The sequence below is a fragment of the Heliangelus exortis genome, chromosome 4 (assembly GCF_036169615.1).
Source record: "Heliangelus exortis chromosome 4, bHelExo1.hap1, whole genome shotgun sequence".
Taxonomy (NCBI): domain Eukaryota; kingdom Metazoa; phylum Chordata; class Aves; order Apodiformes; family Trochilidae; genus Heliangelus; species Heliangelus exortis.
Window position 1 is genome coordinate 30792083 of NC_092425.1, and position 19970 is coordinate 30812052.

Here is a 19970-nt window from a genome sequence, read left to right on the forward strand (position 1 = left end):
CAGCCTATTTCTTTTCAATTAAGTAATGCCTGTTTCTCATCTCCAGCGTTTCCTGTTGAAGATTAGGTAGATCAGTCTTTAATCTTAACCATATTTTAATGTTTTTAGTCTTGTAAGTACAAATATTTTTTTTCTTCTGTACTGTTCATTTTTAAGGGAGAACCAAGGATCATAACACAGAGGTACTTCTTAGTAATTTTTGGAGTAGAACTTTATGAAAATAGTGACTTGCATAGATTTCCCAGTCCCATTAACTCACACTAAAGTGAGATTTAACATGAAAGTGGTGTGTTAAGGAAACAACAGAACCTGTTTTTTTTTAGACCACAGTAAATCGCTTTTTATAAGCGAAATGAAGTTAATTCCCCCTGACTAACCCTGAAGCAAAATAAAAAGGTTCTATGCTGTTAAAAAAAGTGAAGGACCACCAGAACCACTCCAGCTTTACTCTTTTGAATTAAATTTACATCTATTTTAGTATTTTAATTTATCAAAAATTGTTTGTTTTTTGTTGTATCAGCCTTGTTTCATTTATAATTCAAAGGTTCTCTGAAATTTTTATCATAGTTGGTACTAACTGTTGTGTTCTAAATAAATCATCTTGAACATGAATGGAATGTCTTGGAGTCACTTGGCAAATTTATTCTTCAGAATAGTGGCTCTGCAGTCTGTAGTTTGAAGATGATATTTCTGCTCTCCCCTGCTTATTCCTTTTTACTTGCTGAAGATCATCTTTCTCCCTTTCATACTTTCAGATCTGCTTACTGAGACTCTTCAGTAAGTGGTCTTGACTCAGTTAATCTGCTGCATTAGTAAGACACTACTCTCTTGTGTGGGTTTTTTTGGTTTTTTTTTTTTCCTAGATTAATTTAGACCAGAACATCCTCTCCTGAGTGGCTCAGTAAGCTGAGCTGCCTAAGCTGCATCTGGAAAAAATGAATGTACTTATAGTTGCCTGGATTTTTTTCAAGTTACTTTTTTCCTGTTTCCTAATTATTGATTTTGTGCCACTGAATATTCCTATCATGCAGGTAACTTCAGGCAACTAAACCAGAACATGGAGTTCCATTGTGTGTTGAGGCTTCAAAACTGCTTTTGTGAAATGATAAAACTGCTACTGTGATAAAAGTAATCAGTTCAAGGGAATAAAACTCTGGAATAAACTGTAGAGTTAATGTTTGGCAGTTGCATACATGCAGCACTTGCTATGCCAAGTATATTTCATTTGGAAGGAGCTGCTATAATTAATGATTTTGCAGATGAAAGTAATTAATTTCAATTTAAAAATAAGTTTGGGATCATTAAAATATGAGAAGGCTGAATATATTTAAAGTTGTTTCTAAAAGATAACTGTACATATTTTACTAATAATTCTATTTGGAATGTACTGGAAAAGAAGAGTATTAGAAGACTTAATGTAGTTTGGTATTAAAGTGTATAATTACAATTAGATACGGCAGTTGCTACGTTGCGGTTTTGGATTGCTGAACCTTTTCCCCTTAAGGTGAAAAACATGACAGAGGCAACTGCTTGAATTTATCTTTGATAACTGGAAAATCCAAATGTAAATTGATTTCAGGGCAGTAAAGCTGGAATGGTTCTGGTAGGCCTTATGTATTTCTAACAGATTGGAACCTTGACTTGTCGATATAAGCAAAGTGCTCGCAATTGTGGTCTAAAGTACATGTTTGTAGTACATCTAAAATCAATTAAGATAGTTGAGAAAGGACATTAAAAATCTAAATGTCTGTACAGAACATTTTTTGAAATGTAGGTTGCAACGACTGTGTTTCTAAATGAGGAAGAAGGTAAAAAAAATGCATTTTGCTAGTTACACAACATCTGGTTCTTCTGGGGGGGGTCACAGGGTTTGCATTTGAATAGATATCTGGTTTGTGGGATCTTTTGGTGTGGTTGGTTTTTGGGTTTGTTTGTTTTTTTTTCCTTTTGAGAAACAGTGATTGTCTTCAAAATAATGTTCTTCAAGATTTACTTTAGCAAAAGATGAATGCAAAACTGAAGCCTGCTAAGTTCTGGGACTGTTGAGTATTGACTGCTGATTTAAAATAATCAAAACCTGATGTAATGACTTCTTTTTGTACAAACACTTGCTGCTCTGGACTGCATGTTCTTTAAGACAGGAGCTGTTTTCAGTACTTGTGCAGGTGTGTTGCCGTTGAAATGGAACAATTTCCAGCATATTGTAATTTTATGCAAGAAATGTAGATTTAGTGCCTTTTGCCTGGGATATATAGTTGCTTAGCTCTATTTAGAAATCCTTAGTAGTAGTCTGCAATTACTAATTTAATATACTTTATCATAATGAGTTATTTGGAACCTGTAGATGCTCTGCTTATCTTTGAATTTGGTCTTGCATCATCCTAGTAGGAGGTTCTCTGCCTGATTTTGCATTTTAAACAGAATAGGAAATGGGAATTATGGAATTATGTTCTATACTGATGGGGAACTCAACAGTACAGAAATAATAAATGAAGATGAATAAAATATGTTATTCTGAAGGCCGTCTGAGGGTGATTCCTTTGCTGCTCATTCCTGTTGTCTTTTCCTGCAATAGGTTGCTTCCTTTTTAGACTTGCTGAGGTCATTGCTGAACCTGAACCTTTTAAAATTACCTGAATTTAAACAAATATTTAAAACAGCCTTGATAATTTTGGCACAGCTGGATCAGGGGACAACTGCATATGTTACTCTGTAATTAGCAGGTGAAAACCTGTTGTGAAACTGTGAGGCTAGGAAGTAGAAGAGGAATAACAAACAGTTACAGGTGGGCTGCAGGCATTAGTTTATTAACTTAATTGTGCTACTGCTAGAACACTGTGTAAAATGAAAGCCAGATGTGTTTTAATGTCCTGGAATAGTTCTTACCTCTAGGATTTAACTGTTGTTGTTTGTTGCTAGGGAAGTTTGTCCTTGTGCATTGCCTGGCATACTAGGTCCCTGCTTCTTCTGTAGTGTTTGCATCCAGAATAATTAAAAGCAGTCTCCCGGTTGCCATGCCTGTCTATTCCATTAATCACATGACTATTTCTTTTTATCACATCTACTTAGTTTCCAGAAAACTCAACTAGAATACATGGGCTTGGCTTGTGTTTGTAATTCTCAGCTAATCCTGAAAAAAAACCAAATCTGTATGCTCAGAGTGCTTTTTTCATGGTATAGCACACAAAAATATATCAATGTAAATAGGAAGTACTGTTCTTGAAATAGTCTTGTTCTTCTCTACAAAGATTTTGCATCAGAAAAGTAATCTAGTTGATCTTAAATTGATTATTCTTCCTTACTTGTGAAGTCCCTACCCTCATGTAAGGCTGTCTTAACCATTCACCTAGCAATTCCTATAAGAATACAATTAACCTACAGTTTTTAGAAGCTGAAAACCAGATTTTCACTTAATGTTTTCCCACAAATTCCTGATGTGCTTGATGGTGCCTCTCTCCTTTTACAGATCATATGTTAAGAAACATTGACCTGAACAGTTGAGCAGCAATACTAGGGCTTCTGATGTTTTCAAAGATGTAAATGAAGTTGCCTGCCTGTGAGGGAACTGAAAGTGTACATCTGATTAGCCTTGCTGGTCACTTCTCAGGCCCTTAGGCATGTGTGAGCAGTTTGGTTCAAGGAAAAAGTGTTAAGATTTTACTGAAAAAGTTGATGTTCTTGAAATACGGAGAGTGCCCAGAAATGAGGTGGATTTGTGATGAGTTTATGAATTTCCTGAACCTGGGATAAAACTGTAGTCAGAGTTCCTTAAAGCATCTTTTGAAACCCACATAATAGAATAGGGGTGGGTTTGTTTCCCAATGACCATTTCCATACTCTCATTCTGCATTTTCTTTCTTTATAGCTATACATGACTTTTCCCAAGTGCTGTCAAGTTCAGCCACCGCTTGCAGCCAATAAATGCTTCTAATCCTGTTGCTTCTATGAAGTTTCTAGGAAGGATGTAATTAAAGCAACACTCTTACTTATTGGTAATAGTTAGTACTGGCATTATAAATAACTCAATTCCACATCCTTTTTAATTAAAATCTAATTATATTTACTCTGCTTCTTTCATCTTGAGAGAAAGCAATATCCTGTTGGGTGTTTTACTGTTGCGTTGCTACTTGAATGGTTATGAGTGAATAATGAAAACAATCAATATTGCGTGGAGATATAGCAATAGTCATGATAAGATTCTTTTCTAGCATGGAACAGTCCTTAGCTTAAGCAAAGCTGGGGGCAAGGAGACAGAACAGAATTTGTATCTTCTTTCCAAGACAAATAAATGCAATTACATCTGCATTAACATAAATCAACATCTGTTGATTTCTATTTACTTCTTGTTAAACTGAAAGATTTAGAAGAAGCAGAAATATTTCTGAAACTGCATTTGACATAAACAGTCTCCTATTCAGACCTCAAGGTATGGTAAATTAGGTGCCTATAGCATCTAGTGTCCAAATCTCCCAACTATGTAATAGTGTGTTAAATTCAGCTAAATGACAGTAAGAGACTTATTGCTGGCTAAGGAAAGTAAATCATGTTGAGAATAGTAAAGCTTTTAGCTTTGTGGCAGAACTTGCTGCTGTCAACTGAAGGATCTGAGCTTGAATTTTCTCCAACATATATTGCTTTGTGAACTGAATTGGCTAAAATGCTATTTTTCTCATAGGTTGTAATTTTTATCTTCAGGCATTCTTACTGCTGAACCAATGTCCTATCTTACAGATGTATCTTTGTTTTATTTTTCTTTATCTCTGAACTTTCTCTCCTATGAGTAGTAAGGATCCCTCTTTGTACTTTTTATATTCTGCTTAGTAAGTGTTCAGTAGCAGAAAGTTCCAGCTCATGCCTAAGACACTTGTTGCAACCATCCATGGAGGAAAGGCAAAAATAATGTTTTCCCTTTATCTCTGCCTAATATATAACAAAAACTGATTGCAGACATGACATTGTCTAAAGTTAGGAAAGTGGTTAGGAAAAGAAATTTTTGTATTTAAAGAAATCTGTAGAGTTAAATTGGAGGTGACTGGAAAATGAACGTTTTTGTGATAATACTGTCAATTTAAGTTCAGTTATAAAATGGATGTTAAGGATGTTCTGTGTTTATGATATGTTGAGGAGAGTGTCTGAAAGGTCTCTTATTTTGAGAAAAGTAAAACCAGACTTCAGTTAGAGGCATGTAAATGAGGTGGCCTCTGTTTCTGTTCCTCTCAACTCTTTGTGCTTTATTCTTTCTGCGTCTGATTGTGGGGATTTTATGGCAGTCTACTTCTTAGCTCTTGCACACTTTTGAGTTTTTAGAAGATTTCATGGAGAAAGTGCTTTTATCAGTAATCAAGAAGTTTGTCCAGTGATGTTTGTCTTGTGTGCTGTCAGATTAATCTAATAATTTGGTAATGGGTTTGGAAGGTTTTGTATGCTTCAGTGATAGTGTTTAATTTGTGTAACTGCCAGTAGAACTTCACACCGTGACACAAAACTCTTTGAAGTCTTAGGTAATGTTTTCTGCTGATTGACTGGTGGAAGAGTTTGGGTCCAGAATGAATAAATGGCTATAAAACCCTTCTTCATTGCTGGGGAGACCGTGTCTTGGCTATTATAGAAGAGTCTTGAAAGAAAAATGGAGGTTTTCTTTAGTGGTCTGTGGGCTATTTCTTAATGAAACTGCATGCCGGTTTTTTTCTCTTCCTTTTAAATTGCAAAATATATTTTGTATGCTGATCTCTTGTCAGATTTGTCTGTTCTGTGAGATGACTGCATTTCTTTGAGGCTTTGGCTGTACTGGAAGGAGAGTGTATTCAAGTGCTGAAATACTGAGCATGTAGAATACCTCCTAGACTCTCTGACTAACAGGGAAAAAGTAATGTTGAAATGTTTCTGCTAAAAGATTCATAAGCCAATCAGCAGTACCTTACATATAACTGGTAATAATTCTTGAAGAATAAAATATTCAAGAAGATTCTTGAGTAAGCTTCTTTGTAAATATAATGTTGTACTATTTTCCTCTGGCTCATAGTGTAATGCTGAGAGATTCTTTAGAACATGTGAATCTACAAACCTATATTAGCTGCTCTGTTAATGAATACTATAAAATAATAAAATAAATGTAGATTTGTATTGTACATTTTATGTGAAGGTAGAGTTGTGGTGTCCAATTTAATATTGCATTAATTAAGGAAAAGGTTCACATTTCAGTGACGTAGATTTTCTCCTTATCTACCATACAGAAGAAGGGAGGGCATTCTTTTTGAACTTTTCTAAATGAGAGGTAATCTGTAAACAGAAGTAATAAATTTTATGCATCTTTATCTCAGTACTCAATCTATTAAGACTTAAACTGTGCTATTAAAGATGTTAAATACAATGTATTACACAACTCAGACTTTTTTTTAAAACAACTTCTAAATACCTGTATTTTTTTTCTTAAGATATGAGTTGATGTAATCAGCCAAAATAGTTCTCTTGACAGTTCCATTATAAGAACTTAAGTTCCATGTACCAAAAGTAAATGAATAATCTTCATCTTCAGATGAAGAAGACAACTTTGTTAGTGAGCGAACTTCCCAGAAACCAAAGGAGAATGGGACATCAGCAGTCACTTGTGCAGGAACAGCTACAGTGAAAAAGGAGGATGTAAAACCACGAGCTAAAAGCAAACCATTATCTCCAGTGAAGCAGACTCCCACCTCAGCACTCGACTACTTTGGGACAAGCAGTGTCCAACGATCAGAAAAGAAACTTGTAGCAAGTAAAAGGAAAGAAGTGAGTATGGTTGTGGTTTTTTTAGACTGCTCATGTGTCTGATAGATCAAAATTAACAGTTTGATGACTACTTCACTTACTCTGCTTCATGTTACTTTTAATAACCATTCGAGTATGAGTTCAATTCTGATGATACGTGAATTTTAAAGTAGAGTTTCATGTTTGAGAAGTAGCATGAAGTTGAAAAGATTTTCTCTATTAGTTCTTCCCAAGTGACTTTTCTTAATTCATTTTGTGAGATAAGTAGTTGATGGGATAGCTTCCAGTTGGGGGGGGGGAGGGCAGGGATGAGAGGAGAGACGTCATTTTCCCAGGCTTTGTGGCACATGTATTCATGGAATAACAAAGCAAATGGAGTGTGGAGGATATGAAAAATTCACACTGTAGTTGTTTTCTCTTTCATGCTGGCCAACTGGGATAGCTTCAGAGATGTTTAGCATTGTTTGAAGAAATGGGATACTTACATTGCAGTGTGGTTTGCTTTGAGTAGTAAAATCTCTTGAAAACAGCCTTGCTTTATAGTGTTAATGTTAGAAGGCTATGAATAAAATGCTGCCTCTGTTATTCCCAGTCCTTTTCTGGAGGCATAAAAAATGAACTCATACAGATTAAGTTACAATTTACACAGTATTGGAGAAGCTGAACTGTTGGTCTTCTGTTCTTAAATACAGCCTTCACTAAGCAGAGAGAGCACTGCGGATGATGAGGCCATTGCCAGGCAACTGCAACTTGAAGAAGATTCAGAGGTGAAATCTCAATAAATTTGTTACTCTGTCTAGAGCAGCTTGTTTAACTTAAAATGTTTTTCCATAAGAAATTAAGATGGACTTCCCATGTACACTACAAATAAGTGTAGTAAAATTCATCTGTATATTTAACTCTTGGAAATATGTGCAAACGTAGCCGTGTAGTTATTTTTATGGGCATTCTTTCTGTTCCTTAAATAGAACATCTCTCTTGATTTTCTGTCTATCCACACTTTCTTGTCCTATGCAGTTAAATGTTTTTAGTGTAACAAGTCCAAACTCTATCAAGAAAAGTACACTTTTTTTTTTCAGGGGAGAGGTGGTGGGGCAAGGAGAACCAGGTAGTTTTTCAGTGGCATTTTCAAAAATTTATTTGCTTTCGGTAGTATGTACTTTTTCCAGCTATGTGCTGTTGTATTTGTATATTATTTTAGATAAATTTTTTGTCTTGAGTTCTAAAAAATTATAGTAGAATTAAAACTTGTCAGATATGAACCTAAAATGTTTTATTCTTTCAGCTGGAGAGACAGCTGCATGAAGATGAAGAATTTGCTAAAACTTTGGCCATGTTGGATGAAACACCACAGAAGAAAAAGGTTGGATTCTTTTTAAACTTCAGTTTTTGGAAATTGTGTTGCTGGGAGTGTTCTTATTTAAACACCTACCCTTTGTTTTGAAACTTCCATATAAATGCATTAAAATCAGCAAGAAAGTGTTTGTATAAAAGTTACATACCCATTTCTCACGCTTTCCTCCTGGCTTTTTGTTGTTCAGTAAATAAATTGTCCTTCCTAATCAGGCAGCAGGCATCATTGTATCTTTGTTCTTCTGCCTCTGGTGCTTCTCCCCAAGCACAATTTTAAGTTCTAGTTCTAACTGAGTGAAATGTATTGCTGGAGACTCATGGTTTAGATAAGCTGTGGTTCCATTGGTTCAGGAGGACCAGGTCAAGTAAGACAAGTCAGTGGCACAACTTGGTGACAAGTGATGGGAGAAAAAGGCAGGAGGATAATACTCTCCTTTGAGTGAAGGAGTGAGCTGTGATCTTGAATTTCAGACTAAAACCAGTGGTGGGAGTTTTCCCAGAACTCATACCTTGTGGTGTAAGGCATAGTAAAATATTTTCAGAGTTGCACATCAAGGCTCTTAAAATTCATTTGAATATAGCAACTATCTTTACTTCTAGAATAATCAGCCTACTGGAATAAAAATTTACTGTATCCTGGAAATCTGTGTGGTCTTTGACTTAAGGAACGATTATGTGCATGGCTGAGTGATGAATTTGCTCATCTGCTTGCCTTTGATAGAGGTTTTTTCTGATGTGTGGTAGGGATCAGCTTTGTTTGATGTCATTCAGTCTGCCATATTTAACAGTAGAAAACTCTGGGATCTGGATGTAATGGTAGCTCAGGACATGCATCTCTGACTTTGGCATTGTGTGTTCATTTAGGCTCGGAAAGATTCAGGAGGTGAGCAAACAGTGTTGAGCATCAAGAGCAGTCCTAACGTGACAGAGAGATACAAGCAGCTGGAAAGAGGTATGAGACAGAACATAGAAAACATTTTAGCAAGTCATCATGTTAATGAGATACATTCTTATATATGTGCTCTCCTCTCTCTGCCTTCTATCAAGTGAAAGCAACAAACTCAGCAGGTGAAGCAAAGATTTCCACTGGAAAGGAGCAAACTAAATCTGAACATTCTAAAGGGTCTCATGTGTCTCCACAATCATCTGATGGTAAAGCAGCCAGGCAGTTGATGGATAAGACCTTACCTTTGAAACCAAGCTCTAAGCTTGTGTCTCTGAAACATAAAGAAGACTTAGCTGAAAAGGAAAGAGGTGCTCAAAGCTTTGTATCAAAGGGGAAAACTGCTTTGGGGAAAGAAGAGAAGATAACACCAAAGAAGGAGAAAATTTCTCCCAAGAAGTCTGAGGTAGGAGCTACCAAAATTAATCTAGTGGGCTTGATGGAATTAGCAGGAAAATAGCTTTCAATTATTGTTTCCATGTCACTTTTGTACCTTGGTACTTTGAATCTTAGCAAATTTTAAGACTTCAAATTTTGGCAAGGCAATTTACAATTCCTGGAAACTGTAAAAATTATAGGGAAAAAAATGATCTGAAAAGTGTAATTAGAACTGCATGAAAGAAATGAGTGTTCTTTATTGCTCATGAAGGAATGCATATACACTGCAAAACCAGTTTGATGCTTGTTCATAGCTTTCTTGGAAAAATGCAGAATGCAGGAATTCTGACACAGCTAGTGAGTGAAAGCTTATTGTTTGTGTGAGCATGGTAACCCTGTGGGTCTGTACTGCTATTGGACTGATGAATGGCACTGTTGGGTGGTTTTTTTGCCCTTCCTTCTTGCTCCCTGGTCTCCTTTTTCTGAAGTATATTTCTTACAGTTGATGTATTACATGGGAATTTAATTTAGTTTTAACAGTAATTATTGAACACACAGTTACTGGCAACCTCAAAACACACGTTTTAATCATAAATCAGATTTGACACTTAACATTTGTAATGTGGAGGGAGAGACTGCAGCTTTTTTTGGGGCGAGATGTAAATAATTTCCTACAGATTAAATGTCTCTTAAAAGTAGAAATCCTAAAAAAGACTTAATGGAAGGTGTGGATCTTGTCTATACCTGGTCATCAATCTGAAACAAAATAGGATATAAATTAGAGCAACAGTTTATGAATTGAGTGTGTAGGTGTGGAACATAGATGAAGTTACAGAAACTTGACAGTAAACAATGGGTACATTTTTTAAACTCGGGTGATTTTTTTGAGATATTTTCAACTATTTTTGCTACTTTTATAATCAAGTGCCAAAACGAGAGCAAGCTTCCTAATGTATTTCATGTTAATAGATTAAAAATAAAAGTGTTAAAACTTTTCCTTTGGTTCATAAAAATGTTTTAATTGAATGCCCATGTTTGGATTTATTTTGTTTTTATATATTCAATATTTGTATTAATTTTTCCTCTCTTGCCCAAGTCTGTAAGTCCTGAGGACTCTGAAAAGAAACGAACCAATTATCAGGCCTACCGAAGCTTCCTCAATCGTGAGGGTCCAAAAGCCCTGGGTTCCAAAGAGATACCTCAGGTGAGATTGGCTACAGCAGTATTCTGGGTGTAGAAGTGCCATTTGTCAGATGTACTGCTGTAAATAGTCTGTCCAGTGTCAACTAAACTGTCTAAAAACTGGTATCGTATTCTATTTCGAATACATATTTCATGCATTTGAAAAAGCTCACTTGTCACGCAGAACAGTGACTAAGGAAATGTACTAAGAAATTAAGTTCAGTACTTGGTTTATGAAGCCATGATGATGAAAAATAGTTAGTGGTCTTAAAGGTGTAGATTAGTGTCATTCATTTAACTGATGTGATGCTTGAAGCATGGAGTGTTAAGAGGATGATCAGTCAGGTTAACAATGTGTGAAGTTTTGTTGGTAGCTGTGCCTTTTGGTGTCTTTTGGACATTTAGATCCATTATCTAGCTAGATACAATAGACTTATTTTTAAAGTTCCATAGGGTACTTGGTGTGGTAGGGGGCTAAAAAGAGCTGAAGGTGAAGATGTATTTAGTAAAATCGTATCATGTAATGGTATTTTCTGTAATGCTGTGGTTCTCAGGGGGCTGAAAACTGCTTGGAAGGCTTGACATTTGTAATTACGGGTGTTCTGGAGTGTATTGAGAGAGATGAGGCCAAATCTCTGATTGAACGTTACGGAGGAAAAGTGACTGGCAATGTCAGCAAGAAGACAAACTATCTGGTTATGGGGAGAGACTGTGGCCAGTCGAAATGTGAAAAGGTGAGTGCTCCTGTCTCTGAGCAGAGAAGTGAAACTGTAACTTGTTCAGACTTATTCATAGTGGTTTTCAGTACCTCTGTCAAAAGGAGACGGTACTACAATAAAATGCATGTTAAGAAGGGAAAGTTGCCTAATGTTTCAGGGCTTTGTTGTTTTTTGGGTTTTTTTATATACACATATATTTTTTATAAACACATATATTTTAAAAATCTTGTGTTTCTAAACAGTCTTCACTGTGAAGACTTCACACTTCTGTGTGAAGTGAATTAGGTAACTCTTTGTTTACTTGACCTTTTAATTCTTTCTTTGGCTCCAGGCATCAACTTTAGGGACAAAAATCATCGATGAGGATGGCCTGTTTGATCTCATTCGAACTATGCCAGGCAAAAAGTCCAAATATGAGCTGGCTGCTGAAGCAGAGGTTTGTTTACAATAAACTTAAGTTTGGTTTGGTTTTAGTTGAATTTTCCATTTTCTTTTCAGTTGCAGTAACCCTGTGATAGTCAGTTTGACATCCTAGCTTAAAAGCACTGAAAGTGAAAAATTGCTATTTGTGCTTAAAGAGTTTTGCTTGGGGGAGGCTATGGAGATTTTCTCCACCTTTTATTTTTATACTCTGACTCGATTATTCTGTATTTATATATTAATCTGTATATCTGTATCTGAGTGAGGGGGTAGTTGTATTTTCTGAGGTGGTTTAAGTTTTAAACTTTGAGTAATTGTTCGTTGTTCAAATCAAATAATCGGGACTGTTATGGTGTGGTACCCAGACAGGCCCAATACAAAATTGTACTCTAGACATGGGACAACTATATGTAAACCATGTGTATACATAACAGATGTTGTGTTTAATGTTATTAGTTCAAGAACCATATAAAAGTTAACTTTTTTTCAGGGACTACTGTACAAACAGTAACAAGTTTGGGTTTTTAACGTATATTTAAATTTTATCTGCAGTGGTTGATAGAATATTGTTAATCTCCCTTAGCTTTAGCATGCTGTACCTTCAATATCAGCACTGCCTTGGTATTTCTAATGTGGGTAGACATGAATTATTGCATGTAAAGATTTTATTGATGTTTTAAGGAAAAGCAGCTCTGGGCTTACTAGCTAATTACTTTCACTTTGTTGCGAATTGAAGACTTTCTGGGGTTGTGGTTTGGTTTTTTTTTTGGTTGCTGAATAATTGCTTATTTTTGAAAAATTGTGTGCTTGAGAGGAGTGTTCTCTTAGTGGAAACAAAGTTATTCCCTGTCCCTCCTCCTTTTAGCCATGTGTTCCAAGTTATGTCTTTTTTGTTGGTGTTTTTTGTGTGTGGGTGTGTTCAAACTTGAAAGTGGTTTTTGTTTTTGTTTTGTTTTTTTTTGAGAGCTGTGCTTCAGCTTCATGAGTGTCTGGTGGCCCATTCATCCCAACCTGACAGTCACCAGTTTTTTATTAATTTTTTTAAGGACGTATCAGTCTTAGTGAGTTAAGAATGCTCTTGCAATGATGACAACGCTTCCTGCTTTTTTTGTGGGTTGTGCTATAGAACCAGGTGGTACTGTGTTTAACAATAGCTCATTTTTCAGAGAGGAGTGTTTCTTTATCTGCTCTTGGAGTTCATCAGTACATAAACTTTGTTACTTAAGCATTCCTGTACATGTGTTCAAAGGCAGTGTGTTTGTTTACTGTACATTGTTTTTTAATTTCCCTTTTAACTTTCTTACCTTTGTTTTCCTAAGGCAAAGAAAGCAGACTCAAGACCTAAAAAATCACCTCAGAAAGCTGGAAAAACGAATTTTAGCCCTTTCAAAAGGGAAGCTGATAACAAAAAAAATCAGTCTACTCCTGAGAAAGGAGGTGCTGTCAGATCTGTTAAGAGAGAAGCCAGTGTTCGGAAGCTCACAGACTTCAAACAGGAAACTGTGGAGAAGAAAGAAGCCCCAGAGCCCAAGGGGAACTTGGGTCCTGAGATTAATGAAGATGGAGCAGAGAGATTGCTATGGGTAGATAAATACAAGCCTGTATCTCTAAAGGCAATAATTGGACAGCAGGGTGAGCAAAGCTGTGCCAATAAGCTGCTCCGCTGGCTCCGAAATTGGCACAGGAATACCTCGGATGATGGACAAGGTGACCAAGTGTGGTTAACTTCTCTCTGTGTTCTCTGATGCCAATCACACTGCTTGGCTCCTGGGACTGATAAGGGTCATTGAGAAAGCAGAGCAGCTCTAGAGCAGGAATGAGGCTGAAGTTGGGTGCACTTCTAGCAGCAGTTGAGCCTGAGTATGGTAGTTTTTGATTTTTTTTTTTTTTTTTTTTTCTTTAAATGAAAAAGTAGTTGTTCACTTTCCACTGCACTGTGTTTTAACCCCAGCTGGCAACTAAGCACCTCACAGCTGCTCACTCCCTCCCCTCACAGTGGATGCAAAAGAAAATAAAAGGTAAAAGTGAGAAAACTCATGGGTTGAGATAGACAGTTTTTAGAATTAAAGCAAAATCTGCACACTCAAGCAAAGCAAAACAGGAAAATCGTTCACCAGTTCCTATCAGCAGGGAGGTGTTCAGCCATCTCCAGGAGAGCAGGGCTCCATCACACCAAACAGTTGCTTGGGAAAGCAAATGCCATCACTCCAAAAGTCCTCCCTGTCCTTTGTCTTCCTCTCAGTTTTTCCTGCTGAGTGTGGTGTCACATGGAAGGGAATATCCCTTGGGTCACATAGGGTCAGCTGTCTTGGCTGTGTCCCCTCCTAACTTCTGTGCTCCCCCAGCCCACTCACAGGTGGGGTGAGGTGAGGAGCAGACAAGGCCTTGAGTCTGTGTAAGCACTGCTCAGCAGGAACCAAAACATCCCTGTGTTGTCAGCATGTTTTTCAGCACAGTTCCAAAATGTAGCCCTATACCAGATACTGTGAGGAAAATTACCTCTATCTTAGCTAAAACCAGCACATGCCTGCCCACCTCCCAAGAAACCCAAACAGCAAAACCACCCTGAGAAGCAGATTGTCTGAGGATATTTCTTAAATCTCATGGTATTTTTTCCAAAAGAAACCAAAATAACCTAGCAGTAATATATATAAAAATGGCCTTGCTTTTGGCCTATTGAGTTCTTTCTTACCAAGAGAAATATTACCCAGTGCTAACCTGCATGTACATGTGATGAAAATACAGGACAGGAACATGTCTAGAGTGCTGCCATCCTGCATGAGGAAGAGATAGAGTCCTAAAGTCCTGGTTGTGCCTGACAGGCCTGTCCATAACTTGGGGTTTGTGTAGTGTGTCAACCTGCAGACAATTTTTTTTCTCTGTTTAAAATACTGGGTAAGTGTAACTTCAAACATAGTCGGTCGTGGATTTTTTCCATGTTGTGTTTGGGGTTTGGTTTTGTTTGGTTTTGGAATCACTGCAAGTCTTAAGCTAGGATGGTTTAAACTGCTTTTCCCCAAATGATTAGGATGCAGATGTGCATGTATTTTTGATATGCATATCAAGCCCTACATAAGAAAAAAAATCTTTAATGATGCTTGGAATCTTTAAGGATTTACATGAAGTATGCAGTTTGTTTTGTAATACATACCTGGGTAAAACATGCTATCTTCTTTTATAGCAAAGACCAGTAAAACTGGAGGCAAAGATGATGGTACTGGCTTTAAAGCAGCATTACTTTCTGGTCCACCTGGAGTTGGTAAAACTACTACAGCTTCTTTGGTTTGTAAGGTGAGTTCATAAGAACAGTCGTTCCCAGCACTGTTCTGTGTTGATTCTGTAGGTGGCTGCAGATGGGTATCCCCTGAATGACTGGGGTCTGTTCCCAGCCAAGTTCACCTGCTTGAAATGGAGTCACAGGTGAAAATTCAGGGGTGTGTAGGTACCTTTCTGAGGTCTGGGTGAGAATTTAGCAGTGAGCTTATGTGTTTCTTTCAGTTATATTGAGAGGAAGCATGTCACAGTATGTTGAGCAATTGGAAATGGCTTTCAAAAATTGTGCTTAATGGAAGTTGGAGAATATTTGCTCTGAATTTAGTGGGAGTAGCATTCTGGCGAGCTTTTTGAAGGCTTCTGTGAAAGACTTGATTATGGCTTTTATGTGTCTAACAAGGATATCTTTCCCAGAATAATTCTAAATTCAAATACTAATTTAGGATAGAAGAAGTTGAGAGGAGTATGTGTTTAATCTCTAAATTCAGATTGAGACATTGTTCTTCCTAATTTAGGTGAAACACTGTGTTCCACCAATTGTGTAATGAAAATCAATGGGGAGCTTATTATTTTAGAAATACCATTAAAGCTAACTTAGTAGTAGTGCTGTTTTAACAACTTGGAGATTATTTTGTTCTTTGAACTGCAAAAATTTTCTTTGAATCTAATACCAGCTTGGAAGGGTTGAGAACTTGTCAGCTATCTGATCCCTGTGCTAGGAAGAAATGGTTACATAATTCAGTATCTGAGTTTTATAGAGTAACTCCCAGTGTTTCCCCCCTCTTCCCCTCCACTTTAGAGGTTTTTGTTAGCAAACTGATGCTACATCCAAGACTGGACATGCAGATAAACTGAATATGCTGACCTGGACTCATTTCTGCACTACCATGGTCTCTTCTACTTCTGGTTTTTGACCTAGCTTGCTCACAGCTCCTCCAGGTCTCCTCAGAGCATTTCCCTGTGCTCCCCAGGAGCAGCCAACAGAACTGGGTTGTTCAAGCTGCAGGAGTGAGGCTGTGCAGCTCACTGCTGTGCTGTGGCATGGCCCTGGCAGGGGAGTTCCCTGATACAAGATCAGTGGGGTGAATGCTTTCAAGCTCAGCTTTGTTCTGTAATGTTTGGACTGCTGGGGGATTCTGTTTCCTAGGTATTAAATATTTAATAGCTTATCTTTCTTTCAGCTTTCAGAGGGATGTGGCATGTTTCTTTTCCTGACTGTGCTTAATGCACAGCTGGAAATACCATGGAGCTTAGCCAGCCTTGGCACATTGCTCTTTTTCTATCACTGGTGGCATTTCTGTTAATCTTTAAGAACTAAATCTGTGCCACTCCGCTTTTGTGGAGTGGTTTGTTTTGGTTTTTTTGGGGGTTGTTTTTTTTCTTCTTCCCTGCCTCCCCCTCCAAAGTTCTCTTTTGGGCATATCTGTTCTGTGTCTGGTTATAAATATCTTTTGGAGTGCAAGAGGAAAGGAGTGTGAGGAAGGAATCATCAAACCCACAAATTGTGTGTGTGAAAATGGTGTAGTAAGAGCTTTCTTCTGTAACCCTGCAATACTGTTTCCAATTCTGAATATGTGTGTACTGTTTCACTGATCTGTGTTCTCATTTCTTGTGTGGTTTGTGTGTTTTGGTCTAGGAGCTGGGGTATAGCTATGTGGAGCTGAATGCCAGTGACACTCGCAGTAAGAACAGTCTAAAAGAAGTAGTTGCTGAATCACTGAACAACACCAGCATCAAAGACTTCTGTTCTGGTATGTCTGTTGTTGGAAGGAGGATTGTTGTTATGAGTCTGCTTACTGGAGAGACATAACTTCCTTGTGAAACAGCAGCGATAGGAATGTAATGTGATCACGTGAAAGGTTCTAGCTCTAATAGGCATGGCTTTATTTAGTAAGCTGTTTTATTTCATCTTTAGTTGTAGAATTAAATCCTGCTATGGTGAAAGTTGGGTGTTAATCTGCACAAACTACTCAATAACTCTGGTGCTGCTCTTCTGCTGCATGGGACTTGTTTCTTGGAAGGTGATGTGGGGCTTTAGGCAGTTCAATCCTGTCAGCATGGTTCTGTGTCATCAAGTGGCAGAGCAAGGGGTTCACCACCACCACCTCAGTTGTCTCAGACTGGGCTTACCTAACTTATAAAGCTTTGGATGAAACTGAGCAAGACCCTGTTTTATTCCCATCTCATTTTCTTGTCCATGTTCATTTTCAGGCACATCCTCATCAGTTAGCGGGAAACATGTATTGATCATGGATGAAGTGGATGGTATGGCAGGCAATGAAGACAGAGGAGGGATTCAGGTGAAACTGCTATAGTTATTAGTTAATGCCATTGCTAAGAGTGCATACCATATACAGCACAGCATATTTCAAGCCTGTGTGCTGTCCTCAACACATGGTCCATAAACAATCTCTGTAGTACAGTATATCTGACTTATTTTAGGAGTCTGTGTAATTGTACAATGGTATCAGGGGAAGAAAAACCTGGAGTGATGAGCGTGGGTGTGCATGCTTCAGCTGTTTATTCTTGGAGAGGTGAATTCATTGTCAGGTCTCTGCAGCTGACATCTGCCTGCAGTGGGATGTTTGTAATCTGACTGGGACAGTTGCTCTCCTCAGCAGAAAAATAATGTGGTATATGCAGCGTTATATTCTGTTCTCCTTGGCAGCTCCATTTGTAGCTTCTGGAGATTTCCTGTGGTCACATGCAGTGCTTTCACAATTGAGGGCAGACAGAACTTTAGCTCAGATGCAGCCATTTGCATTGCAGGAATATGAAATTGAACTGAATTTCACCTTCACTGGAGCAGGCAGTTTCATAGAATCATAGAATCATAGAATAGGCTGGGTTGGAAGGGACCTCAGAGATCATCGAGTCCAACCCTTGAACAACTACCGCCACAGTCACTAGACCATGGCACTGAGTGCCATATCGAGTCGCTTTTTAAATGTCTCCAGGGACGAAGAGTCCACCACCTCCCCAGGCAGCCTGTTCCAATATCTGATCACCCTTTCCGTGAAAAAATTCTTTCTAATATCCAATCTGAACTTCCCCCGGCACAATTTAAGACCATGCCCTCTTGTCTTACTGAGAGTTGCCTGGGAAAAGAGACCAACCCCCGCCTGGCTCCATCCTCCTTTCAGGGAGTTGTAGAGAGTAATGAGGTCTCCCCTGAGCCTCCTCTTCTTCAGGCTGTTTGTTGTGGTAAACCTAATAGTCCTGTAACCTCAGGGTTTTTGTTCTTTAGACAGGGAAGAGCTGATCTTTTTACCTACTGCTGCTTCATTGTTGGTGGAAGGGAGCAGTCAGAAAGACCTGAGCTCCCTCTGGGCATAGGCCAGATCAGACTGGCCTCTGAACAAATGGATCTAGTTCTGCAGGTTGACAGCTCTGCTCTGGGCTATTGGTCTTAATTGCTTCATGAAGAATGGTCAAAAGATGATGACTGGAAGTGGGCAGACAGATGTATGCAGCTGAATAGAACAGCAAGTGGAAAAGTTAAGAGAGAGACTCGGGTTTTCACTGTGTGGAAACATGGTTACAGTAAGGAGAAGGTTTATATACCAGCATCTGTCAAGGATCTGGTTTGAGGCAGGGATTTGTTCTCCTTGGTCTGACATTTTAATAATTCCTGTTTTCTGAGGTATCTAATGAAATTGTTGTAATGTGTTTAAATCCCAGGAGCTGATTGGTTTGATTCGACAGACGAAGGTTCCCATCATCTGCATGTGTAATGATAGAAACCACCCAAAAATGCGTTCCTTGGTCCACTACTGCTTTGATCTTCGTTTTCAGAGACCTCGTCTGGAACAGATTAAGGTAAGAAGGCTGTGACTGTATGGGCTGCACTGAATTATCATCAGTAAATTCTGTCTTTGTGTGGCAGAATTCACACAGAATGGGGAAACACCACTTAATACATCACCTCAGAGCATTACTCTGATTTTCAAAATGGGTTGTCTGAGGCTTTTATTCCCACAGAATGTAACATCCCAAAGTATTTCAGATTTAGGAGTCTGTCTTAAATATATCCAATTTTTTTTTTTTTAAATGATCACGTCCTTTTTTTTTTCTCACCAATGTCAAGGGATGACTAATGTTTGAGTGAAAATTTGAATTATTATGTGCTGTAAACTATATACATTAATGCTCCGTCACAGATGTCAGTGTGTTCTGTAGGAGGAAGTATTCGTAGGAATTCTCTAGTGACATTTCCTCAATTGTGTGGATTACAGGGTGCCATGATGTCTATTGCATTTAAAGAGGGTTTAAAAATTCCACCACCTGCTATGCAAGAGATAATCCTGGCAGCAAATCAGGACATCAGACAGGTGAGTGTCCATTCAGAGAGCACCTCATGTACAAGTTCTTGACTTCAGTGTCATCTTTGAATAGTGTTATGTTTATGTTAGAGATCAGGCTGGTTTTCTGGTAGTCTTCCTTTAAATGCTATTATGTTACCAAATTGTCAATTTTGTTCTTTAGGTTTTACATAATCTTAATATGTGGTGTGCAAAAGATAAATCATTGACTTATGATGAGGCTAAAACAGATGCCAGCAGAGCCAAAAAGGATATCAAGCTGGTAAGTGTGAAACAGCAAGTTGGCTTTTACTGATGTATTCTGATAACAGTCATTAGGCTTTATCACATCTCCTGAGGTAAAGCCTGGCAGCCTAGGAGCAGGGGGCTGTTCACCTTGTCTCAAGTAATTCAAGAGCAGTAAATCCACGACTGAGTGTGTGTAAGAAACCAGTACATCAAAATATAAGATGCAATTATGAATCTAATCCCAAGTCCTCTGTTTAGGAGAGAAATCTCTTAATATCAGAAGTAAAACTCAATTTTCAGAACTGATCAAGTACTAAGAAGGAAGCACTGAACTTGAACTGATGTTGTTGGGTACTATCACTACAGGAATGTTGTTGATACTGTGCTGTGTCTTACTGTGTGCAA

At 37.9% G+C, this 19970-nt stretch overlaps 2 protein-coding genes across 5 annotated transcripts in view; both read left to right on the forward strand.

Moving 5' to 3' along the window:
* RPL9 (ribosomal protein L9) overlaps positions 1 to 19970 on the forward strand; it is a 388416-nt gene that overhangs the window by 41894 nt on the left and 326552 nt on the right. The gene's annotated exons all lie outside the window — the stretch shown is intronic.
* Positions 1 to 19970, forward strand: part of RFC1 (replication factor C subunit 1) — a 38797-nt gene that overhangs the window by 11386 nt on the left and 7441 nt on the right. For 3 of the 4 annotated variants that reach the window (XM_071743713.1, XM_071743714.1, XM_071743716.1), the window contains exons 5-19: positions 6536 to 6768; positions 7440 to 7514; positions 8033 to 8110; positions 8965 to 9052; positions 9148 to 9449; positions 10518 to 10625; positions 11158 to 11337; positions 11654 to 11758; positions 13062 to 13449; positions 14924 to 15033; positions 16652 to 16766; positions 17227 to 17315; positions 18697 to 18834; positions 19251 to 19346; positions 19501 to 19599. In XM_071743713.1, coding sequence (XP_071599814.1) covers positions 6536 to 6768; positions 7440 to 7514; positions 8033 to 8110; positions 8965 to 9052; positions 9148 to 9449; positions 10518 to 10625; positions 11158 to 11337; positions 11654 to 11758; positions 13062 to 13449; positions 14924 to 15033; positions 16652 to 16766; positions 17227 to 17315; positions 18697 to 18834; positions 19251 to 19346; positions 19501 to 19599 — 2204 coding nt within the window. The remainder of the gene's footprint in view (positions 1 to 6535; positions 6769 to 7439; positions 7515 to 8032; positions 8111 to 8964; positions 9053 to 9147; positions 9450 to 10517; positions 10626 to 11157; positions 11338 to 11653; positions 11759 to 13061; positions 13450 to 14923; positions 15034 to 16651; positions 16767 to 17226; positions 17316 to 18696; positions 18835 to 19250; positions 19347 to 19500; positions 19600 to 19970) is intronic. The other variant, XM_071743715.1, reaches the window with a different exon arrangement.